General features: G+C 44.4%; 1 protein-coding gene across 1 annotated transcript in view; it reads right to left on the bottom strand.

The window, feature by feature from the left end:
* Positions 1-26,859, bottom strand: part of CTNNA1 (catenin alpha 1) — a 222,978-nt gene that overhangs the window by 131,750 nt on the left and 64,369 nt on the right. Inside the window, exons 6-7 of the mRNA XM_054038540.1 lie at positions 16,386-16,652; positions 12,717-12,920 (exon numbers count right to left, since the gene is read on the bottom strand). Coding sequence (XP_053894515.1) covers positions 12,717-12,920; positions 16,386-16,652 — 471 coding nt within the window. The remainder of the gene's footprint in view (positions 1-12,716; positions 12,921-16,385; positions 16,653-26,859) is intronic.

The following is a 26,859-nucleotide window of genomic DNA, read 5'->3' as shown; positions in this document are numbered from 1 at the left end:
TGTTCAGACTCATTGTTGAATGGCTTCTTAAATGTGGTTCTGCCACTGTGATCAATTATGGTTCTGATAGATTCTTGTTTACTATTGGACATATGATTTCGATTTAGAGCCTGATCATGTGAGGTGCTGAGTGCCCTCAACTCCCTTTGGTTTTGATGGAAGTTGAGGGTATTCAATACCTTTTTATAGGGGATGCTTGGCACTTGGCAGGATTGGGGCTCTTTAATTCCATTAAAGGAGGGGAAAAAAGGGATGTTTACCTGTTAGTATGGGGTTGGTTTTAAAAAAAAAAAAAAAAAAAAAAAAAAAAGCACACACACACACACACACACACATTCATCAAACAGGAGTTTTGCGAGGGAACCACACCTAACAAACATACTATAAAAACTTAGGCCAGTAACCACACCAGCTCCACAAAAAAACTGCAAGAGTAAAAAAGCGGAATTCCAGCAGCAACATGAAGGCTATCCAGTTGATTGTACTGAATGCAACATGTACGATTACCTGCCTTGTGGGCAGGTGACGTATGTGTGCATACGGTGCAAGCAGCTCATGGCCCTCAGACACAGTGCGGACTCTTGAAGCCAGAGTAGCTGAACTGGAGGAGCTAAGAGAGATCTAGAGCTGGTCTACCATGGGAAACTTGTATCGGCATAGCTACGTCTTTCAGGGATGTGAAAAATTCTCTCACCTGAGAGATGTAGTTATGCTGATCTAATCCCTAGTGAAGACAGTGCTAGGTCAACAAAAGAATTCTTCTGTTGGCCTGGCTAACTGCTCTGAGGGAGGTGGATTACCTATGCTGATGGCAGAACCCTGCCTGTTGACTTAGGTAGTGACTATACTGAAGCAGTGCCACTGCAGCTGTGCTGCTGTACCATTTTCAGCATAGACATACCCAGAGGTACGTAGATGGGACTTTCAGGTACACAATAGAACAGTCCTACCCCTAGTCTGACAGCCTCTGTACTGTTATGGAGGAAGAAAATCTGAGGGAAGGAGAACATCAAGCTGGAGCAGAGGGAAACAATCCCATAGTTGCAACCTTCCTTCTAGATGATATCATGGCGTCCTTTTACCTCCTTGGGAAGGAAGCCCAGTTATTAGGAAGAGCCAGCTAATAGTAATGGGAGTCTTATCTTCAGTAGGCTTTGTTATTCAGGGAGTTGCACTGTGCTAACTATAATAAATGATCCAGTCTGTTCATGTTAGGTAGCTGAACAATTACTTTCATTGGCCTTGGTGCTTTATTTAGCAGGCCCTCAATGCCACGTGGCTGCTGTTTGCTTAGATGGCCTGGATTTGGACTTCCTAGGAGCTTTACATACTGTGGCACACTGCACCTCAAAGCAGCACCCTGGAACCCCCATATTCACCCTGTCATATAATTGATACATTTCATACAAAACATGCCATGTAAGAGGTCATATGAAAAGTCATGATCTGCTGAAATCTACTGTTCTGTCCAAATATGTATATTGTTAGTGTGTATGAAATTATGTCATATGGTTGTTACTGAAATGTAAGGAGGTGAACCACTCCCAGGAGGGTATTACACGACCATTAGCAGGAGAGTTGTAATCAAGGGCTCTTACAATATTGCAAGAGGCCTGCCCAAGCATCACACAATAGGGGATTGCCCAACTCTGTGGCTCAGCAAAGCCCACCAGGACATGTCTGAGCTAGTATTTTCCAGGCACATGGACTGAGGGTATAAAATAGAGGGGAACGGCTTCATGATTTTTCCCCTCCCCCACTTACACTAGAAGGAACAAGAATGCTGGGAAGACCAAGATTTCAACTAAGGAGATTGGCCTCAGGCTTCAAAGGGGAAGCCTGTGTATTAAGAACTGTAACATCCAGTAGGGTGTAGACTCTATGCATCTGAAGAAGTGAGGTTTTTACTCACGAAAGCTTATGCCCAAATAAATCTGTTAGTCTTTAAGGTGCCACCAGACTCTTTGTTGATCCAGTAGGGTGAGAACTTCTCGATCTAAATACTGCCTAGTGTAATAAGGTTTAAGATTTAGCATATGTGCTTACCTTTTATTTTCTTTGGTAACCATCTCTGACCTTTTGTGCCTACCACTTATAATCACTCACTCTCTCTTTTTATTTTACCTAAAACAGTGTACGTACAGTTCATTCATGAAAAATTTAAGTTTAGAGCAGTGGTCACAAACCTAGGCACTCTCCCAGATGATCACGATCTCCAGTAGTGCAGCGAGGGGGGACGGGGGGTGCCAGGGGTCTTCCCGTGCTGCTCCTGCCTGTAAGCACCACCCCCACAGCTCCCATTGGCCAGGAACAGGAGTGGCGTGGGGCCAGGGCAGGCAGGAAGCCTCCCTTAGCCTCACTGTGCCGCTGACTGGGAGCCCCAACCTCCAACCCTCTCCCAGAGCCAGCACCCCATGCCCCTTCTGAGCCCCCCTCCCAGCCCCCCTCCTGCACCCCAACCCTGCCCCAACCCCCCCTCTGAGCCAGTCCTCCATATTCACATCTGCACCCCAACCTCCTGCCCCAGTGTCAATTCAGTGAGTGTTCTTGATCTTTCAGTAATGCATGTTTTTTAAAGGTCAGAAGATAGTAAACGTTTTCAAATAACCTTGAATTAGACATTCTAGAATGTCTGAGTCCCGCCCAGAGCCAGCACCCTGTACCCCCTCCTGCACTCCAACACTCTGCCCTCTCCTGCACCTAGTGACAGAGTCCTGTAGCACCTTATAGACTTACAGACATATTGGAGCATAAGCTTTCGTGGGTGAATACCCACTTCGTCAGACGAAGTAGATATTCACCCATGAAAGCTTATGCTCCGATACGTCTGTTAGTCTATAAGGTGCCACAGGACTCTGTCGCTTTTTACAGATCCAGACTAACATGGCTAACCCTCTGATACTTGACTCCTGCACCTAAACTCCCTCCCAGAGCTTGCACCCCTCACCCCCTCCTGTATCCCAACCCCCTGCTCCAGGCTCAGTCTGGAGCCCCCTCCCACACTCCGCACCCCCTCCCAAACCCCTGCCCGGTGGAAGTGAGTGAGGGTGGGGGAGAGCAAGCAACAGAGAGAGGGCGGAATGGAGTGAGCATGATGGGGACTTGGGAAGGGGAGGGGTAGATCCTAGGTTGTCCTTAAATTCAAAAAGTGATCTTGGGCACAAAAAAGATGGCGACCTTTGGTTTAGAAGGACATGATGGAGAACAGTTTGGCTCATAGTCTGCTGATATGCAGCCTAAGAAACAGGACCTGTACACTATTAGCATTTGAGGAAATACAACTTCTAGGTAGGGAACACATCTCTGTATGTATCTGCATGGCATTAGCACAACAGGACCTCATCCCTAATGGGAATTACAGGCACTCTGCAGTAAGTAGCAGTTTTTGGGGTTTGTGTGTTCTACCATGAGTGTCAATTCAGTGAGAGTGTTCTTGATCTTTCAGTAATGCATGTTTTTTTAAAGGTCAGAAGATCGTAAATGTTTTCAAATAACCTTGAATTAGACATTCTAGAATCTTAGCAAAATGTTCTCCATTTAACTTAACCCAATAAAGACCACAACAAGAAAACACCACGCAAGCACCTTTCTGAAATGTGAACTATAAAATGCCCATTTTATTTCCATGAGCCTAGACACTATTATGGTTTGGCACATTAGAAATGCAAAGGATGGAGGTACACTGAGCTAAGCTATCACTCGAGCCATTTAACTAGGTTAGAGCACAAAGTAACACATTCAGTTATTTACTGGTGTAACAAAGAACTGGCTGTGGTTATAGGAGACACTGTTTTCTCTGCTCTTCCTCTCCTGCCCCTGTTGTCTGCTTCCCCCCGGCCAGGCTCCTTTTCTTACTCTAAGTCCTCCCTTCCATATTCCTTCCAGTCACTACCTGTTTAAACAGGACGACTAATGCTTTTAGTGTTCATAAACAGATGTGACCATAGTTAAAGTTGAAGAACAAGAAGCCACCCTAGCATGGACTATGGTTCCAAGTATACAAGGAAGCACGTGCACATTAACACATTGCACCCCTCTATTGCCAACAGGCAAGGAATTCTGCCATGATCCAAACCCTTCGAGTTGGCTACTGAAGGATTATTATTAATTCCCTCCCTGCAAAGAACAGAATGGGGCCAGGAGTCTTTGTTCCATTTGGCTACTCTCCCAAAGATGCTCCAACTTTCACCCTGTCTTCAGGCCATGAGAGGAATGCATCCAAGATTCTCCCCCCCTCCCCAGTCAGTATGCCCCCTTAAATAGCCTGTTTCTTTGTTCAATCCAGTCATTACTGGAAGTAGCAAGAAATGCTTATTATTCCCTGCTGGCACTGTGTGAGCTAGGCAAGGAGATGGGATCAGTGTAGGCTTGGAGACCTTGGACACAATACCACACTTTGAAATTAACCCAGAATATTCATGACATATCAGCATCACAGAAACAAGCTACATATGAACATTCAGCCAAAAAAAAAAAAAAAAAAAAAAAAAAAAAAAAAAAAGTATAATAAGAACATGTCTGATGGTCAGAGCGTGGCACTTTGAATCAGGACTTCCGGATCAGGGTTCTACTCCGGACTCTTTCACTGACTGCATGATCTTGTCCAAGTTAAAACTCTATGCTTTATTTTCCCCTTCATGCCCAGCTGCAATAGGTGTGTATCACTTGCCTACTAGCACTAAACCTCCTCACAACTATAAAGAAATGCAAAGAGTGCCTGAACGCTTCCCCTCCACACCCGCCCCCCCAATCTTCTAGTCAGCAGTTTGCAGGAAGACATTAAATCCATAGTCTATCTTTGAAGGGGTAAAAGGAATAAGGGGAGTTATGGCTTAGATTTAATGTATTTGTCAGATTCTTGTTTTTCCATCCAAGAGGGAAATTAAAAAGTCAAGTTGTGTGTGTAATACTTTTCCAGGATGAGAGCATGATCATGCTGGAGGCTAAAATCCTATTTATCTACAGATCGGTAGTCACTGTGAAAAGTATGTTTTATTCCATCCATGCTCCATCATTTTGTCTTTGAAAGGCCACTCAAGTAGCACTGTTTACGGCTTCATTAATAAGTGCAATTCTATTTGACAGGTATATTTAAGAGGATTGAGGATTTCGCATTTTGTATGAATTTAAGATTTTTTCCCCCAAAAGATTAATTCACAGAATAGAGAATTTTGAAGAAAAATCCAAATTTAACATTCTAATTTTTATTTATTTTTTTTAAACAATTTACAGCTTTGACAAAAAGTTAATTACTCAGGAAGCTGTGGCATTTGTCACTTCATTATCAGAGACCTGCACATCAGCCTGTTACTTCAGAAGATGTCTTTCTCCTCAGACCCTTAAAACTTGCTCAGCTAGTATGAAGTTATGAGCCATGCCAATTTTGTTTGCATTTCATATTTTGAGAAAAGCCTCACAAAACTACTATACTGCATTTTTCCAAAATACTGTAAAGACTTCAGCCAATTTCTTGCTCATAGCTGAATGGGGGGGGTGGAGGGAGCCGGGTGTAAAAGAAGAGGGATTAAGCAGTTTGGCAGCAGATCTCCTCTCCTGGACGTGTAGGCAACTCTTAGCACTTAAGTCTGATCTCCTTAAAGCCATGATCTTTGTGCCCACAAGCATTCCTTCATTGTATAACTGTTCCATGTGAGGTGACTGGGAGCAGTAACACAGAGACCCCAGTTATTTCAATTTAATCAGCATGGTTCTATACTAACAGGTAAGGCTAACAACCACAGCTACTATTAAATAACTTCTCTCTCTCATGTACCATCAGCCTTGATTCCCATTCTTTCAAGAATATGCTGTAATAATTTCCAAAGGAAGGGGATCCAAGATCTAGGGTGATTGCTGAAGTGCATTCCTGAATTGGGCTTAAAATATGGAGAATTCATTTTGACTTGCCTTCCATACGCCTGCACTGACTGTTTCTCTGCAATACAATCATTTCTGATATACACTGAAGAGACTGCTTTGGATCTGATGGAATGTGTTCTAAGACTTTCAGGTACTGATACACCTGCATGGTCAAAGATTTGGCTGCAATAAACTGTAATCATTTACAGTCTCCACATGCCACAAATAATCTAAAGGAATAGTCAGGCTGGACAGCACTACACACACTGGTAAGTGAATGTTCTATATCACACAGCAGTGCTATTTGTCAGCACCTGAACCACTTGTGGGGGGCGAGGGGAGGGGGCAGTGGGAAGTGGAGATTTGAAAAGCTTTAACACCCAAACAGCACAAAGCTCTAATACATTTGCGTACGTTCTAGCTTGTCAATTTCCTCAGGGCTCCATGTGTTAAAGAGACAAGCTTCCCAACTCTTGTGAAGACATCCAACACTACCACCATCTCTCTCACACAGCTCAAGGATAGAATGGCACATACTCTGGCTGATTCCATCCTCAAGTTTTCAGATTCCCTCACACGGTGGGCACTATTGTACTGAGTGTCTAGCTGCAGTAGATTAAAGAGCCTTTCCTCAACCAACAGGAATGAGGCTTGATCAGTGATTATGGTAAATAGCTTCCTATATGTTCACTATCTCTAAGTTTAAGAGGCAGCAAACTGTTTTGTGTCAAAAATTTAATTAGTTGATTGCACCAGCATCAAAATTATATATATATATACACACACACACACACACATTCTCCATGGAACATATGCTGTGCCTGTTACTGAACTGATAACTCCTATGAAATCATCCCGCCCGCACCTCCTCGGGATGAGGTTCCTGGGGAAAAAAAAGATACCCAAATCCTCCCCACCCCTCAGAATACTTACATTAAGCATTAACACATCTTTTCAAAGCCTTAATGTATGCTTTAAAGCTTTACATCCTACCCTAGTTTTCTAGCTCAGTAACAAAGTAATTAAGTAACACAGTAAGGCAAAAATCAGTGCATCGCTGTTTATTACAAGCTCAGTGTAGTCAGAAGAGAGAAGACTTATCATATTGAGTGAAAACCTCAGTGCTTAACAAGGTTTTCATCTAATGTCCCATGGCCTATTTTCCAACATAAGAAATGTCATACTGAATCAGAACCATGGTCTACTAGGCCAGTATCCTGTCTGACAGTGGCCAGTGCCAGAACAGGGCAGTTCGAGTGATCCCCCCCATCATCTTCCCCACTCAGTTTCTTGCAGTCAGAGGTTTAGTATTGCCCCAAGCATGATGTGTCAACCCTGACCATCTTGGCTAATAGCCAGTGATGGACCTGTCCTCCATGGACTGGTCTAGTGCATTTTTTTTTTTAAACTCAGTTATATTTTTGGTAACCTCCAATCACAATCATGATCCCCAACAGTTATCCTGAATAACAGAGCAAGCTAAATGGATGTCAGCCAGGTTTAAGTCTATGGCAAGAATGTCCACACACAAAGCAGTTACTGAGTTACTTAAATTGATGCAACCCCACCCCACCCCCCTTAAATTGAGTGCAATTTCTGCATTTAGACAAGGCCTGTGTGGTGGTGGTGTGGAGCAGCAGCACAAAAATCCCATCTTGCCCTTTTCAGTCCATTAGAAGGGTCACTGAGGAGGCAAGAACGAGGGTACTTTTGGTATAACGATACCCAGTTTCATATGCCTATTTTACCTATTCCAGCTAATGCTAGTGCATGCCTGGCCAAAGGCAAGAGACATGGAGATATGGATGACAGCTACTTGTCTGAAGATCAATCTGGATAAAATACAGGTGATACTGAAGTATTAGGGAGAGACTGGCAAGAATCATCTCTGTCTCTGGTATTGTGGGTGTTTTCCCCAACAGTTTGTTACTGGAGTTCAGTCAATGGAAGTGATGTCACAATCGCAGTTGGTTCAGGATGGTTCTATCCTATACAGTGTCTGGTTAGGACACACTGCAGGACCTCAACTTATGTCTCTCTAGATACCTATGTATTAATTTTGGCAATCGTGAATAAGTGCTTTTTTTTGGTACTTAAATGTGTGTTCTGCATCTTGCTTAATATGATAAGATTAAACTTGACGTTCACTTGAGCGTCATTCAAGTGGGTTCTTGGAGGTAGAGGAAAGAAGAATATATAGCACATTGATACGACTATAAGTGGCTGTTGGTCAGCCAAACTACATACAAACACTTTAGCATTTTTGTTTTCATTTAATAAAATCCTTCCAGGACTCAAATACTTGAATGATCTACCACGGTTAACTGTTAAGAAACTTATTTAAATCTTGAGAGAGTTGTATGTTATAGATTGAGTTGTGGTTGTCAATGTTTTTTGAGAAACTCAACTTCAGTTTCTCGCATCCAAAAACAACCTGGATTGTTATGCTCCTCCTCCAGTCAGGCTAGACCAAAGCTTTCGGTCCTCCTACTGCAATAGCTGGCTTTTTAGCCCTCTCTTCTTGTTCTCCCACTCAGCACTATTACCAAAAACTTGTAGATAATTAAAAAGAAAATTTCAACGGGGAAAACTATTTCACTATAGAAGGTGTGAGAGCACTCCCATAAAGAAAGATACCAGTATCACAAATCCCAGCCTTGAAGATTACAAGTAACTTTTTTTCTTTTAGAGTCCTACGTGGATATAAAATCTGTACCCCTCATCCAACCCGCAATCTGCAAACATGCTCCGCGGATATAAAGCAGATATCTGCAGATTTGCAGGGCTCTAGTTATTTGCTGAATCCTCCTCAAGAAAAAAAGGTTAAGACTTGGAAGAAAATGCCTCAAAAACAAAAGGCCTTCGCCTCAGAACACTTCTGAGCAAACAGCATGTATATCAAAGAAAAATACCAATCCTCTATGTCTTTTGCATACTTCCTTAAAGTCCACATTATCCCTGAACAGGCTCCGCCGACTTCGCCACCAAAGAGTAAATTCTAAACTGCAAGTGTGAAACAAGCAGCCTGATGGATAATTTTATATCAGGCACTTCTATCCGTAAATTTGTTATATAAACTAATGAGCAATTATCCCCCACCAGAGCTGGCACTGAGGTTATAAAGCAGTGGCTACTGGATTGCGATGAAGTGGAGAAACCAAACTTATGGAGGAAGATGTTGATGGCTTAGAAAACATGTCACTGCTGATAAAGGACAGGTGCTCTGAGGGATAAAGAGGGAGAGGAAATATGCATGGAACTAAGTGAAGAAGCCACAGTTCTGAAATCAGCCACAGGGCGGCAAGATTCCCTCCCCAGTTTAGTGCAACGGTCACATTACATGCCTTTAAGACAGGGGTGGGCAAGCTTTTTGGCCTGAGGGCCACATCTGGAACAGAAACTGTATGGTGGGCCATGAAAGCTCACAAAATTGGGGTTGGGGGTGGTGGCTCCGGGGTAGGGCCAGGAAAGAGGAGTTCAGGGTGTGGGAGGGGGCTCTGGGCTGGGGAGTTTGGGGAGTAAGAGGGTGCTCCAGGCTGGGACCAAGGGGTTCAGAGGGGGATCAGGACTGGGGCATGGGATTGGGGTGTGGGAAGGTGTGCAGGCTCCAACTGGGGTTGCAGGCTCTGGGGTGGGGCTGCAGATGAGGGATTTGGGGTGCAGGAGGGTGCTCTGGGCTGGGATCGAGGGGTTTGGAGGGTGGGAGGCAGATCAGGGCTGGGGCATGGGGGAGAGGCTCAGGGGTGCAGGCTCCAGGAGCCACTTACCTCAAGCGGCTCCGGGAAGCAGCGGCATGTCCCTCCTCCAGCTCTTATGGGGCGGCACGGCCAGGCGGTTCTGCACGCTGCCCCATCTGCAGGCACCGCCCCTACAGCTCCCGTTGGCTGTGGTTCCCGGCCAATGGGAGCTGCAGGGGCGGCGTGCAGAGAGGAGGCCCCTGGCTGCCTGTATGTGTAGGAGCCAGAGGGGGGGGGGGGGGCATGCTGCTGCTTCCAGGAGCCGCATGGAGTGGCCCCCGAACCTGCTCTCCGACTGGGGCACCGGAGGGGGCAAGCCCCAGAACCTGCTTCCCAGCAGGAGTTCAAGGGCCGGATTTAAATGGCTGGTGGGCCAGATCCGGCCCACAGGCCGTACTTTGCCCACCCCTGCTTTAGGACCAAGCTGAGAACCTTAATGATGATGCCAGCAGGTGCCAAGGACACTGGAGAAGCCTCAGACAAGTCTGGTGAATACACGTCTTGCTGCTTAAAACTCTGCACTTCTAGTGGTATGACATTTTCCATTTGATTCCACATCACAGTAAGAGCTTGATCCCCACAACCTTTTACAGAGCACTTAGAGGTGGAACTGAAGGGATCAGAGAATTAATCTGCTTATCCATTGTCCTCAAAAAAACCCACAACAATTTAAATCAGAGTATACACTATTTAGGACCAGCTTTAGTATGCCTACAACATCTGAAAGGCATCCCAGAAGCTATAAAATTCTTTAGAAATAAAGTCTCTAAGACTGGAAGTGTGTCCACCTAAGGACATTTCTATCCCCAAACACACATTTTCAGTATGATCCTACCTCAGTCTTCCATTTCAAAACTTGGCACTTTTCAATACCTCTGCTTCTATCACTTAAATAAGATTTATGCTGCACAATTAGTATTGTGCAATTGAAGGAAAGACTGAATGCCTGATCATGCTCTTATGCCAACTTAATTTCTTTTTTTTTTTTAATAGGAAAAAAAGTCTACATCAATTGGATAAAGCTGGATTCTGTGGCAGTGCATTGTTCCTTTTTCACCATTTAAAATGGTCTATGTGATTCATTCTTTGACTTAAACATTTTTTGAGATTTTTCTAGCTGTGATATATATTTTTAAACAGTGTCCCAAATTTTTACCATGACTTATCTATTGCTTTTTCCATTTGATTTCACTGAGCTTCTAATCTCATTTTTCCAAGATAGGCTGCCTATAATCACAGTATGGCAGAGATTAAAAAAAAAAAAAAAAATTCATTATGCATCACAATTTTTAACACATTGTGAAATTAAAGAATACATTCTTCCCAGCTCAGAAGATATACCTTTAACTAGCATACCACACAGGTTAACAGTACACAGCTAAACAAATAGGATACCCATCTTGGCAGAAAGAAATCCACAGCCATGAAGTCTTACACTGGCAGCTGACTGAGTCTCAACATCTTCATCCTTCCCCCATCAAAAAAAATCAGGACATTTACCTCTTGCTACAGTTTTAGCTATCAACTGGTAGGCATACATTCTCAAATCTAGCTGCCACCCTAGATGATTCACATGTACAACACCCTGTAATATATCTTGCCCACAGGGTGAATTTTTTCCCTAAATGTCGTAAGTTAGTGGTTTGCTTCTGACCTGAAATACAAGGGTTTATATCCCATTTTTTAAAAAGGGAGAGCTACTGTAACTGGGGATGTTTTCGTTTTCCATATAAATACTTAATTTTTGAATTCTGTCAAGCATTTAATGTCTAGTGGCAATGAGTTTCACAGTTTAAATGTACATTGTAAAAAGTATTCCCTTTTAATATTTGTTACCTTTCAGTTTTTTGACTGTCCTTGTTCTATATTGTAAGACAGCATTTACCATCTCCATTACCCTTACTTATTTTGAAAAAAATCTTCTCTAAACTAAACAGTCCTATTCCATCTTTGTTTTTCCACAAACACTTGGAGGTGTTTCCATGCCATTAATCACTTTTGTCATCTGTCTATGGATTCCTTCTACTTCAGCCTTTAGATGGGTTGGTCAGAAATGAATACCACTCCCCAGTGGTTCTAATTAGTGAATTTTTAAACTCAGAAATGCGTATTCCCTTGTCTTTGTCATCAATAATTAATTTCATCTGCCACCATATAAGCCCATTTATCTAGTTTTGTAGGGTACTTAACAGTCCCTCAAGAAGTTCACTTATTTTCATTTATTTAAATAAATTCTGCCATCTGCAAATTGCCATCTCAAGTCCAGTACCTTCTCCAGAACATTTTGTTAATAGGTCCAGGGCTTAATATTACAGAACATGGAGCCATTCCATTATTCAACTTTCAACATGTCAAAAGGCTACCCTCTATTCCTACCTAGTTTGGTTTAAGTAGCAAAAAGTTAGACAGTAGAAAAACATTAAGAGCCATGGTTCCCCAAAATACGTAGGCTGATCTAATCTTCAGAGTGACATGACTGAAATAAGCATATCCAGGATCTTTACAGAGAAAAAACAAATAGCAGATACTTTAACCATTTTAGACAGTCTAGACTTCAACTCCTTGAGGGCAAACTGCTCTGAATCCAATGCTAACAATGGCTTTTTTTTTTTGGAGCCAGAAAAGTACTGCAATTCTCACTGTGTGAAATTAAAATTAAAGCATCACCATTGATCAAGTTGAGTGAAAGTAACTCACAATCAATCCTGAAATGCAGATATTTGGTTAAAAATAATTATGCATTGAGAGATACAAGGTTAATTAAAAAGATATTGAAAAACACCTTCCTGCCATCATCCCCAAATTATCAAAAGTTCTGCTAATTATGTATTACATTCTAATTCTTCTTTATGTTACAAATTTAAACCACTAACTGGTTAAGAACTCACTCAAACATTAAAGAATTTCTGGAATTAGGATTTTGTGGCAATAAGCAGTTTCTTGGAAGAGTAAGGAAAGAAAAAAAAAGTCCCACTGTTTTCATTTTCAGTATTATAATTCCCTTCATGCAAAGAAGATGCTTTTTAAGATCAACTAATACAGTTTCATTGCTAGTTTTGAAGTCCTCATATATGGAAGTTAAAACAACCACCTTAAAATTAGGATGTCTAGAATACTTACATTACCCATGTACTCTGAAAGTAGATCCTGCAAGGCCTGTCGCACTGCATTACACTCTGCAACTATGCGTTCCCGTCGGTCATCACGTGTGCAGGATGAATCAGCCATTAGGGCTGCTCCACTAATGATGCTCTCCAGGCGCTCTTCCAGGGAAGGCCTAAAACGTTCCTCACTGAAGCTCAAAGGATCCACAATAATTTGTTTCTAGTAAAGGAAAGTTTACAGTAATCAGTAACTGACATCACATGTTACCATTTTTCCATCAAAATGAGCCAGTCTTGGAATAGTTACAGCAAATCCAATCTCTGTCCTGAAAGACAACCAAAAAAGTGTGCTTGTGACAGATGAGAACAAACTTTCCTAGGTAGCTTAGTAAATTTGTAGAGGCTTCCCCAATGGATTACGTTACTGCAAGAAATGACTAGCACTGTATGTTGACAGCTAAACAAAATTTGGCCACAAGAAAGCATGTTACAGGAATTACAAATTAAAAAATGCCAGGATAAATCAGGTTCATGCTACTGAACTCTAGGTAACTGTTTCAATCTGTACAAGATTTAATTATTTCAGCTGTCAAATTCAATTACCCCCATCATAAACAAGATGATTTTGGAAGTCTATCTAGTGTAGATTAACTATGGTGATACTCTGCATGATTACATAGAGGGGGAGGGAAGGGACTGGATAAATTGGGACAGATTACAATATAAATCGTTCTCAAAAGCAAAAGTTTTGATGTTTAAATCTTACTGTAAATATTTCACATCACAGAAGGCAATATCTTCAAGCAAATCACTGGTTTATATTAATTGAGTCTTACTGCAACACAGCTCATACTGAAAGAGTTAAGGCTGCACCAGCCAATCTACTTTCAATTGGGGGGGGGGGGGGAGGAGAGAGAGAGAGAGAGAGAGATGGATCATAATGCCATCACAGAAATTCATTTCAGTCTGAAACTATGTGACTTGTTCAAATAAACTGCAGAAACTTTTATGGAATTTTGGGGGGGGGGGAGGGGGAAGAGGTTTGCCATTTTAGGTGCTTTAGAAAAAAAAAAGAGTGTTGAAGCTTCTGAACTGACATTCAGACAGTCAGTTCATAACATGGACTAAGCTCCAGGAGCACTCACTTCATGTAGCAGCCAGTTTTTCCCTCTACCAAGACACCACAGCTACTTATAGGAATTCTGAAGCACGTACGGCCTCTTTAGAGCACACTACAGCATTCTTCCTACACATTTATAGTGTTACTGCAAATCTGACCCATCAATACAAGCATTGACATGCTACTGATCTAATACGGCACTGGGGCCAGATATAGTTAATCAGCATTCTAGATATAATTTTAAATAAGTACCAAAAGATACCATAGTTCTAACACCACAGTAAGCCGGAAGCACAGTCTATACAACAAGAACTCTCTACTACTGTTAGCAGGAAATTACCTGGAGAGATGAAGGTCTGTAGAAGTCAGGGATTCTCAAACTGGGGGGGTCGGGACCACTCGGGGGTTGCGAGGTTATTACATGGGGGGGGGAGGGAGGAAGGGGGTCATGAACTGTCAGCCTCCACCCCAAAACCCGCTTTGCCTCCAGCATTTATAATGGTATTAAAATATATTTTAAAAAAAGTGTTTTTAATTTATTAGGGGGTCACACTCAGAGGTTTGCTATGTGAAAGGGGTCACCGGTACAAAAGTTTAAGAACCACTGGTATAAATGAACGCCTATTCTCTTTCTCCCCCTTCTTCTAGTCGGAAGTGAAGGCATGCAAAGGCCTTATTACAGCTATTCACACTGGCCTAATAATAGCCACTGACTACACTGCAAGAGAAGACTCATTACCTGAAGTCTGAGGGCCAGAAAGCCCACCATATAACACTTGAGCCACTTCTATTTAAATTAGCAGAACAAAGAAAGTTAGGTACTTGGTCCTACTAGAAACACCACATTAAACGATTTGAGCTAAATCAGCAAAGCCAAAGGCTGAACTACAGCGCAGTTCTACCATTACCATCTCCCCAAACCTACTCTTTAATATGGAATGCTTTTATTTAATAAAGCTTAATCATAAAATTGCCAATCTCACGTTAGCACCCAGAAGTGCCAGTCAAGATTGAGGATTCCATTAGGTTAAGTGTATAATGGAAGACAGAGTCCAGAAGAGGATACAACCTAAAACACCTGTCTGGAAATTTCTCTGAAGCCTCTTTAACCATTGCTAACCTTGGTTCAGATGCACAAATGTTAGCAACATCGGGAACCTTAGTGTAGATGGCTGACTCTGGCAAGCCATTTTCAGGCACTATGTCAATTAAATGTACTCAGAGCAACTATAATCAATATGGTGCCAAAAGCAGCTGCTAGAGCCCGAAGTCTATATTAAGACTTCTAAATGTTGCAAACATTGGTTCAGCTGACCCACCCACAGGTGGAGTTTTCTGTACATATTCCCTACTGTAGGCAAAGCCTATAGATTAAATGTATGGGAAAAGAGATTTAATATACAAGCAAAGTGAGCAAGGTGGCTGCCACATGTCTATTGCATATTTATATATGCATTTGTTTTAGATTAATTTGTTTTCCTTTTTTTGGAGGGGTATGAGAACAAATGTTCAGAGAGGACAGTGGGTAAAGGAAAAAGAGGTAGGGCCAAAAAGGGGGAAGTAAAAGTTGCCAAAGTGAGGCAGGCTAGCTGAATAGTGGGAAGTGACAGACTTAAAAACAGCTGTATTAAATGTTTCCCAAAGTAGGTTTTTATGAAGTATATTACTAAAAACTTCTTTGTTATTCAAAGGTCTTTGTAGCTACAGAAACCAAGACCAAGGCTGCCATCAGTAATAGTTTTAAAGCTAATCTAGTATCCCAAATAATCTCTCTAATAAGCATGCAATAAAGTATGTGATTGAGGTGACCTCCATCTAGTAATACAAACAAACAAGTGCCAGTAAAAATACTTCATACTAAACGAGTTTCCAGTAAAATTTCATCCCAATGCACCCAAGTAGCACATCATGAGTCATATCACTTGGACTTTTGGAACAGTAGATTTCTACTAGTCTCAGAGCACGTGTGGCATACATCCCTCCTCCTTGAATAATCTCCAAACTGAATAATCCTCAAAGGTCACGATACTTACATTTTTCAGCACAGTGCTTGTGGCATTGTAGTGAGAGCCCATGCTATTAAGAGCACATTACTTATTACTACACTACAATAATGTATTAGATAGTAGAGAATATTTACTGTCATGCTATATAGTGTATTAAATCATTAAAATTATATTGAATTTCAAAGTAATGACCAGAAGATATTGTGATTAAGTCTCTTATTTTGTTCGTACAAGGCTAGTTTGCTCTGAATTTGGCAATTCGCAAATCTCCAGTCAGAATCAGTATGGCTCTTATGTGTATTTTACAGTCACCATAAATTACATTGATATTAATAAAATTAGAAAGATTTTGATGATCACAAAAATAGGAGGCCTTCAGTACAAAGTGATCTTTCAGATAGTATTAAAGTACGGTAGTCTCTATATATTGCTAACAGATTATCCTCCCTCAAAACACAATTTCATGGTTATCCAAGTTACTCCCATGAGCTTTTCTCGCCTTTAACTGATTTACAAGCAGATTTAAGCTATACTTTTTCAAAAGAGGTTCAATACTTACATCAAAGTTGTTAAGTGCATAAGCCAGCTCTCCCCCTCCACCCTGCTGTTGGGCAGCATCATCAGATGCTGTGGCTTGAGCTGCATTTGAGATGCCTGTAACTGCCTGCTGCAGTTGTTTGTAAATCAAGTCCCTGTTGGCTTTGTAAGCTGCTACATCTGGGTGCTGCAGACAGGCCTGAGAAGCAGTGTAAAGTATAGGAATGTTCTTCTGCAGAATTCCTCTAGCTGCAGCCATCTGATCACGATGGCCCACATCTTTCAATTCCTGCAAGGAAAACGTAATCAATATTGAAAGACATTTCTGATACTCAGTATCTACATACTTTCCCCTGAAGAGGCATAGAAGCATGATCTTTGCTTAACATGAGGTTACACCTCAGTTAAGCAACATTACTTCCCATGCATGCAGTTAATACAAAATTTGGCTACCTTTAGAATAGTTGCATAAAGACTGATGTTATGCACCCGTTCATAATCCTGCTTTCTAAAATTACAAGCTAAGATATTTATTACTTGACATAAGAGCAGATAATTGTTTTCAATGCTGACTGACAGATATAGCAATTTCCTGCAATATCCTGAACAAACCTTACTGAATTAATTGTAAGTATCTTATGAATTCACTGTATTAAAAATGCAAGTATGTATGTATTATTGTGGGGTTGTATTTAACTTCTATGGAGAAGAGAGCACTAATGTCAACACTTGGAAGCACTGAGTTTCAAAAGACTTAAAATAATGGGTCAGGCAGGTGAGTGAGTTTCCAGGACAGTTGAGGAGAACACTAACTACCCACCTCTGAAATCAGCTTTTATCTGGCCGATTACCTATTCACAGTCTCTGCAGAGCAAAGATGCAAAATGGGTTGGAGTGAGTCTCTCTCTAATTCATAGGAATGCTTGTTCTGAGCCAAGGCAGTCATGAACTTGTATCCACAGAAAACCCCTTGGTGAGGTTTGAAGGACTGTTCACCTGCTAGAGCCCTTGCTGGAACTGCTCTAGTAAACTTGTTAGCACGTGTGTAATTTAAAACAAAAAAACAAAACAAAAAACCCTCTGTTTTCTATAAAACTGTAAAATACTTTTATCTTGAGAATAAATGCTTGCTTAGAGCTGTGTGATAACTTAACTGTAGCAGTTACACTGTTTGCTTCTCTCCTCAGAGGATATAAATCAGGCCTACTTTAGGCAGTCCAACTTTGCTGGGGAATTCACAGTGTAGACAGGGAACTGTGCAGCCTCGAAATACTCCTGTCAAAAAGGAGAGAGCTGCATCTCCCCACCAAAACAGGTAACTTGCTGGAGAGCAGAAGCCTAGAAGTGGGTGCCTCTGTAGGACCATAAGGGAAAAAATACAGGTGCAATTGCCCTGACCTATGATACTGACAATAGACCTGTACATCATCTGCCATATTGCATCAATTCCTAATGCTTAGGAAAGCAGATAAACTAACAGCGGGATGTAGTGGTTATAAAGGCACTGGTTTTGGATTGTTAAGTGGTAACAGGCTGGAGTGACAAATTTCATTTTGTTAACCTCACTCTACATTCAAATAATCGCATAGTATTTCCTCTTAAATCTTCAAAAAGAGGTAACATTTATTCTTTTAGATTAGTGGTAAGAGCCAAGCTAGTTTTTATTGCCAAGTGTGAGAGCTGACTAAATTCCAGATACTTTCCTTTCCCAAGATGTGGACATATTTTTCTATCATCTTTCACACAATAGCAGTGTATAAGCACAGAAGTCAAATTATAAATCTGAATTTTCAGTGTCTCAAACATTTATTCAAAGGCCATAAAGCTCTCACCTTTTGGGTTTTTCATTTGTAATTTCAAGATGTTTTAAATGACGGACACTTGGTTCTTGAAACATTTTTGCTGTACATGAGCTTAAATCTTTTAGAGCAGTAACAATAAGTTTTTGTAACAGCAGCTTACAGAATACAAAGTCTTCCACTCTAAGCCACATTGAGCCAAACACCTTAGCATTGTAGTTAAATATTTCCCTTCTCCCTCCCTTCCCTAGTGCTGAAGTTCACTAAAGACTGCAGGGGGTAGAGGGGGGGAGGAAATCATAGTGAAAAGCCATGTTTTATTTGAATTAATCTAAATGTATGGCCAACTACATTCCAAGAAAATGAGACTGTACACTAGATATGGGAGTGCATTTTGCATTACATGTAACTGAGGAGAAAGGTCACTAGCATACCAGTAATTGAAGCATTCTTTTCCAAAGGAAAGAAGTAAATAATGTTTTCACCCCTCAGCTCAGAGCGCTGAGAAAAACCAATGGAACATGAAAAAGGCATGTTTTCCTTCCATAAAAGGATACGTAACTCAGGCAATAATGCCTCACTCTTTCCTCTTGTGCATGTAGACTATGAAAGGGTCCCACTGCCATTGAATAAAATAAACAAACAATCCAGGATAGGGTCACACCATTTATTTAAAAAAACCACACACACACACACACACGTCAAGAATCCAAAGGTGCCATGCACATTTGTCAGGGACTATGGTTTAGGATCTATTTTTAAATTCTCGGGCTGTAGCAAAATCTATCAGATCATCTTTTGGTGTTTTCCTTTTATGCATGCACATAAGAAAGAATGGGAAGACTAATCAACTGTGAATTGTATGAAGGAGGAATGTATTTGACTACTCAAGAAATGCCCTGTGTTTTCTTCAGTCTCATTTAAGAAGTTGTTTTGGGCATTTAAAATCTTCCCTGCGTGTTCTAATATTGAGTCTTTCCTCTCCCACATTCAGTCAGAGTCAATCCTGTCTGTCTCTCTAATCCAGTGGGTCTCAAAACTTTTTTTACTGGCAACTCCTTTCACATAGCAAGCCTCTGAGTGTGACCCCCCCCAAATAAATTAAACACTTTTTTATATGTTTAACACCATTATAAATGCTGGAGGTAAGCGGGGTTTGGGATGCAGGCGGAGAGTTTGCGACCCCCTGAGGGGGTCCCGACCCCCAGTTTGAGAACCCCTGCTCTAATCTTTGCAGATATTTAGGCCTTGCCTACATTTAAAAGGGGTTGCTGGTATAGCTATACCTCCAATGCCTCCTTAATGGAGACAGTTTTCTTTGGCTTAAGAATAGTTTAAGCCAGTTTCCTGAATGAATAAGCTACAAGACTTTTTGCTGGTATAACTGCATCTACACCAGGTCTTTTGTTGGCATAGTTATATTTCCTTAAAAACCAGAACCTTCCCCATTTAAGAGAAGTGCTGTACAAACACAGACTACCACTCCCCTGAAAGCTAAGCCATATCAGGGAAGCTAATAAAGAGATTACTAGCAATGAAGATAGAGGTCTGCAGAGTAAGAGTGAAAATTATTACTATTCGAAAGTATTAGACATAGACAGAGCTACAATGAATGGTAAGACAGATAACATACTACTCCTCTTCCCTAAAAGGACAAATACAGGGAAATAATCACTGCACTCCCACTGTAAACAAGACAAAAAAAACCTAGTGATTTTAGTAATAAGGCAGGTAGCTGCCATCAGCAGTCCGATAAGAAATAGTTTTTGTAGAACATTTTCCAGGCATTGGGCTGGAATGCATGCAGTGAGGGTGGGAAGTCTGCAACTGGAGTGGTTTTCCTCTTCTCTTTTAATGTTCAGGGAGGCAGCTGCATTCATTTTTTATTTTTCCCCATATATGGCAAAGGCACTCAGGGCACTGGATAGATGCTTTTTTAATGTCTACATACATTTAAATGAAACAGTCAGAGGCAGGAAGCTTTTCAATTTGCTGGAATAATAAGCAATTATGCCCAATATACTTTGTTAGCCTCATACAGAATACATACATCTATTCCCCAAAACAGCTACTAAATTTTTTCTGAAAAGTTTATTATTAGTTTTACTAACACCTACAATTACAACTTCCCTTTCAACATTTATACTATATCTTTGACTTAAGTAAATGCAGAGTACAAAGCAGTTCCTATCCTGGGCTCTACAGGTACAGGCCTTAAACCGATTTGTAACTCTTGACAAAGTCTCTCCCCAAACTAGAATAAAAAACCAAAAGATTAGGTAAATGGGCAGACTAGGGATGTAAAAGGTTAATCCCGGGACAGGCCACCCTGGCCGCCATACCCAGACGATATTTTTAATCGTTTAAATAGTTAACTTTTTAAACGGTATTTACATCCCTAAGGCAGATCTTGCAGCATGCCCTGAAGGCCAACCAATTTAGGTTATTTTGGACTAGGTACAGAGAAAGTGTGGTGGGCTCTAGCTCAAGCACCCTCACTGACTGTGGTGGTGGCAGCAGTATGGCAAAGGAAGGAAAACATCTCAGGTAGATCAGTCCCAAGCCATCATTTATTAGAGTTACCATGGCATCTAGGCAGCACCTCGCTCAAGAAGATGCATTTCTATGTTAGAAGCAAAAAAGACAGTTACTCACCTTTGTAACTGTTGTTCTTCGAGATGTTACACTCATATCCATTCTAATTAGGTGTGCACGTGCCACGTGCACGATCGTCAGAATATTTTTATCCTAGCAACACTCGGTGGGTTGGCTGACGTGCCCCCTGGAGTGGCACCTTATGGCGCCGGATATATGCTCCGGCCGATCCAGCGCCCCCTCAGTTCCTTCTTGCCGGCTACTCCGACGGAGGGGGAAGAACGGGTTTGGAATGGATCTGAGCAACACATCTCGAAGAACAACAGTTACAAAGGTGAGTAACCATCTTTTCTTCAAGTGCTTGCTCATATTGATTCCAATGAGGTGACTCCCAAGCCTTACCTAGGCGGTGGGGTCGGAGTGAGATGTCGCGGAGTGAAGGACCGCTGAACCAAATGCAGCATCACCCCTGGACTGCTGCACTATGGCATAGTGGGAAGCAAAGGTATGTACAGATGACCAAGTTGCTGTCCTACAGATCTCCTGTATGGGCACATGAGCCAGGAAGGCAGAGGACGAAGCTTGAGCCTGAGTGGAGCGGGCAGTAAGGTGCGTAGTTGGGACACCAGCCAAGTCATAGCACGCACAGATGCATGTGATCCAGGACGAGATGCGCTGGGTGGAGACCGGAAGGCCCTTCATCCGGTCTGCCACAGCTACAAACAGCTGGGTCGTCCTCCTAAAAGGTTTCGTTCATTCAATGTAAAATGCGAGGGCCCTGCGAACGTCTAGGGAGTGCAGCTGTTCTCGTCAAGAAGCGTGCGGCTTCGGATACAAGACCAGAAGGAAGAGGTCTTGGTTGACATGAAAGGCAGACACCACCTTAGGAAGGAAGGCACAGTGTGGTCGCAGCTGTACCTCGTCCTTATGAAACACCATATACAGTGGGTCCGATGTGAGGGCTCGAAGCTCCGACATACGTCTCACCGAAATGATAGTGACAAGGAAAGCTGTTTTCCAGGAAAGGTACAGGAGCGAGCAAGTGGCCATCGGCTCAAACAGGACAACCGTGAGTCTGGACAGGACCAGGTTGAGGTTCCACACAGGGGCTGGGTGCCAAATTTGAAGGTACAGACTTTCCAATCCCTTGAGGAACCTGCTGACCATGGGATTGGAGAAGACTGAGCACCCATTTTTGCCTGGGTGGAAGACCGAAATCGCTGCTAGGTGTACTCTGATGGATGAAACTGCCAGGCCCTGCTGTTAAGGACAAGAGGTCGTCTAAGATGGTAGGTACTGGCACCTCCATAGAGGCAGTATTGCTCAGGGAACACCAGCAGGAGAAACGCTTCCACTTGGCCATATATATCTGGACCTAGTAGAGGGCTTACTCAAAAGTACGTGCTGCACTGAGCAGGAGCAACGTAGCTCAGATTGAGTTAGCCATGTAGCATCAATGGCACGAGATGGAGGGATTGCAGGTCTGGATGACAGAGTCTGCCATGTTCCTGAGTGATCAGGTCCGGCCACAACAGAAGTGGAAATGGAGTGGTCACCGACAGATCGAGGAGAGTGGTATACCAATGCTGCACACCGGGGCGATCAAGATTAAGTGGGCCTTGTCTCTGTGCAACTTGAGAAGGACCTTATGGACCAACGGGAATGAAGGAAAGGCGTAGTACAGGTGGCCTTTCCACAGCATCAGAAAGGCGTCCGATAGAGAACCCGGAGAGCGCCCCGGAGAGAGCAGAACACCTGGCACTTCGGATTCTTGTGAGAGGCGAAAAAGGTCTATGTGGGGAAACCCCCACTTCCAGAAAACAGAATGGATAACGTCCGGGCGAATCCACCACTCGTGAGCCAGAAAGGATCTGCCAAAGTGTTTTGGACTCCTGGGAGAAACGACGCCACCAGGTTGATCAAGTGGGCTATGCAGAATTCCCACAGGCAAATGGCTTCCTGACAGAGGGGGGACAATCGCGCTCCCCCTTGTTTGTTGATGTAAAACATGGCTGTTGTGTTGTCTGTGAAAACTGCAACACAACAGCCCTGAAGGTGTTTGCAGAACACCTGACACACCAGGTGTACTGCTCTCAGTTCCCGTACATTGATGTGCAGGGATCTCTCTTGTGTGGACTAAAGGCCCTGTGTGTGAAGGTCCGCGAGGTGAGCGCCCCAGCCCAGAGATGAGGCGTCCATGGTTAGAACCAGGGAGGGCTGCGAGACATGGAACGACATCCCTTCGCATACCGAGGTGGAGTTCAGCCACCAGTCCAGTGAGTTTAAGACTTCTAGTGGTACGGTGACCACTGTGCCCATGCTCTCCCAGCCTGGGCGGTGTACGGTTGACAGCCAGGCCTGAAGCAGACAAGGCGCAGTCTGGCGTGTCTGGTTACGAAGGTACAAGACGCCATGTGACCCAGGAGACCGAGGCATGTCCATGCTGTTGAGGTCAGGAAGCTCTGGAGGCCGTGGATAATGCTCGCCATGGACTGAAAGCAGGCGTGCGGTAGGCACGCACGGGCGAGATTTGAATCCAGGACTGCTCCAATGAAGTCTACTCTTTGGGTTGGCTGCAAAGTGGACTTTTCAACATTGAACAGCAGGCCCAGCTGTCTGAACAAGCTCATGGTGAACTGAACATGAGATCGCACCTGGAGCGACCCCGAATGAGCCAGTCGTTGAGGTATGTAAACACTTGATCCCATGTCGACGGAGTGAGGCAGCCACAACGGCCACAAACGTTGCAAAGATCCTTGGTTCCATGGATAGGCCAAAAGGGAAGGACGGTAAATTGGAAGTGCTGTTGGTTGACCACAAAGCGAAGGAAGCGCCTGTGCAGCAGGTAAATCCCTATGTGGAAGTACGCGTCCTTCTTGTTGAGGGCGGCATACCAGTCTCCAGGGAAGGAATAATGGTCCCCAGGGAAACCATGTGGAACTTCCCAACTTTACCATGAATTTGTTGAGTCCGTGCAGGTCCAGAATGGGTCGTAGCCCCCACTTTGCCTTGGGGATTAGAAAGTAGCGGAAGTAAAACCTCTTGCCCCTCAGTTCCTTTGGAATCTCCTTTGTAGCGTTGATAGTTAGGAGCGTTTGCACCTCCTGTAGGAGTCGCCGCTCGTGAGAGGAGTCCCTGAAGAGGGACGGGGAGGGAGGGTGGGAAAGGGGGGGGGACAAAACAAATGGAAGGCGGTATCCACTTTCCACCATACGTAAGACCCAACGGTCTGACATTATGCGGGACCACGCAGGGAGGAAATAGGAGAGCCGGTTGGTGAAAGGTGGGGAAGGATCCTGTAAGGAGACTGGTGCTCTGCCCTCGGGCACACCTTCAAAAAAGTTTTGTTTGGGCCCCGACGATGGTTTGGGGGGGACCCTGGTTCTGGCTCGTATGAGGACCAGATTGTTTCTTCCTACCACCCCGGCCGTGTCTTCTAGAGAAGTCCTGTCTCGGCCAGGGGCTAGGGTAGGTGCGCTGTGGTTGGGGTCGGAAGGGCCTACGTTGCATCACCGGAGTATGCATGCCCAATGAACGCATGATGGCCCGGTTATCCTTCAGATTCCGGAATGAGTTTTGTCTGAAAATAGACCATGGCCATCAAAGGGCAGGTCCTGAATAGTTTGCTGCAGTTCTGGTGGGAGACCAGAGACCTGCAGCCACAAAATGTGGCGCATAGCTACGCCCGAGGCTAGAGTCCTAGCCGCTGAGTCTGACGCATCTATTGAGGCCTGCAAAGATGTCCTGGCTACTTTCTTGCCCTCTTCTAGTAAGGCCCCGAACTCCTCCCTGGACTCCTGAGGAATAAGCTATTTGAACTTTCTCGAGTTCCAGGTATTATAATTATAGCGACTCAAGAGGGCCTGCCGTTTAGCCACTCTGAGTTGTAGGCCGCCAGTAGAATATATCTTGCGCCCAAACAAATCCAGGCATCTAGCGTCCTTGGATTTAGGAGCAGGAGCTTATTGGCCATATCCTTCCCTCTCATTAACAGACTGTACAATGAGGGAGCACAGGTGGGGGTGAATATACAAGTACTTCCTCTCCACTCCCTTGGCAGTGGGAGGAATGGATGCTGGAGATTGCCAGATCGTATTGGCATTAGCCTGGATGGTCCGAATAAACGGCAAAGCTATACATGTTGGGGTATCTGCAGATAAAATGTCCACTACCGGATCCTCGACCTCCACCACCTCCTCCACCTGGAGGTCCATGTTCTGTGCCACCCTGCGAAGCAAGTCTTGGTGTGCACGGAGGTCTATAGGTGGGGGGCCAGAGGAGGACGTACCCGCCACCGCCTCGTCAGGCGAAGAGGAGGAGGAAATGCCAGGGACTAACGGGTCCTGGGGCAAGTCTTGCTGGGGAGGGGGAGGGGGGAGGAGGGGTCCAGCTGCCCTAGGTCCACCATGCTAGGGGCATGGGCCTGAGCTGAGGGTAGGGCCGTCGCCTCAGAGCCCCCCCACCCCCAGGGAGGGGCCCTGACTGACACTGGCTTCTGGGACCCAGGGTTCCGAGTGGGCAGAGCGAGAAGCCCCCGAGGGGACACCTTGGGCCTGATGGTATGCCCAAAGTGTCCAAAAGGACCATTGTGGGGGTCCCTGAGCAGGATCCTGCCCCTCATGGTGCCATTGGCTAGCAACATCCACGTCTTGGTCATGGACGTGGTAGCCACTTTTCTGCTTGGGATGACCTCGAGTTGGGGCAGGATGGCCACGGTGGAGCCAATCGCTCATGCTGGGTCGCACTGTCCCGCATGGTCACCCCGCGCTGCGGAGATGGGGTTCGGCACCACTGTCTTGAGCGGTACCGCGACCTGGATCGGGACCAACGGTCATATCAGTGCCGGGAGGCAGATCTGGATCTTGATGAAGATCTACGAGCGGAGCGGTGTCAGGATCAACTCAGAGTAGATGGGCGCCGGGATTGGTGCCGGGAGCTGGACCGGTACCGACCATAATGGGAAGATGATCTTCGCGAGGCAGAGCGGCGCCACAAGTGCGACTGGCGCCGAGATGGTGATCAGTGCTGGGACTGTGAGCAGTGCAGTGGACGAGACCAGTGTCTGGATCAGGACCAGGACAGAGACTGGGAACCGGATCGGTGCCATCCCGTCTCACTCTGCGACGGAGGGTGCATCATGGAGGCTTTCCTTTCGAGGGAACAGCCTGCACCGGCGGTTTCAACAGTCCCGGCTCGGTGAGCGCAATCAGATCGCGTGCCGTGGAGAAAGTCTTCGGGGTGGAAGGTAGGCCGAGCTCAACCGCGGTCTGAGGAGCTTATGTGCACCGGACTCAACAGCGCTTGTGGTGCCAGAATCAACGGTGCCAGAGTTGGAGCCTTCGCGAGGCAGTCCAGCACAGGACACTGCTCCGAGCAAGGCACAGGCAACTTCACAGGAGTGCTTGTGCTGCTTCTTGGGTCCCAGAGATAGCAAGCGATGCCGCACTGGCGGTGCCGGAGACATCCAGTGCCGGGCCACGGAGCTGTTGCTTCCGGTGCCAGAGGCGCGCTTCGGACCGAGGGGGTCAGCACTGGGTCTCGACGTGGAGCCGAGGACATTGGGCTAAGTGCCGCTTCCATAAGGAGCTGCTTCAAGCGAATGTCCCACTCCTTTTTAGTTCAAGGCTTGAACGCCTTACAAATAGGGCACTTATCTGATTGATGGGATTCCCCCAGGCACTTCAAACAGGAGTCATGGGCGTTTCCCTTAGGCATTGGCTTAAGGCAGGCCAAGCACGGTTTGAAACCCGGAGACCTAGGCATGAGCCCAGGTACTGGGAGGGAGGGAAGGGGAGACTCCTCTTACCCCCAAATTGCTATGTACACTAACAACAATAACTACAGCTAGAAACTACTAACAACTACTCTATAAAAACTATCTACAAGTATAAACGAGCTAAGAGCTAGGGAAGTGGAGATCAGCTAAGCTGCGCTCCACAGTTCCAACTACCGTCATGGGCAGTAAGAAGGAACTGAGGGGGCGCTGGGTCGGCCAGGGCATATATCCGGCGCCATAAGGGTGCCATTCCAGGGGGCGCCTCAGCCAACTCACTGAGTGTTGCTAGGGTAAAAATCTTCCGACAATCGTGCACACGGCGCACG

This window comes from Malaclemys terrapin, chromosome 8, assembly GCF_027887155.1.
Source record: "Malaclemys terrapin pileata isolate rMalTer1 chromosome 8, rMalTer1.hap1, whole genome shotgun sequence".
Lineage (NCBI taxonomy): Eukaryota > Metazoa > Chordata > Testudines > Emydidae > Malaclemys > Malaclemys terrapin.
This window is presented reverse-complemented; position numbering and strand designations above follow the sequence as displayed.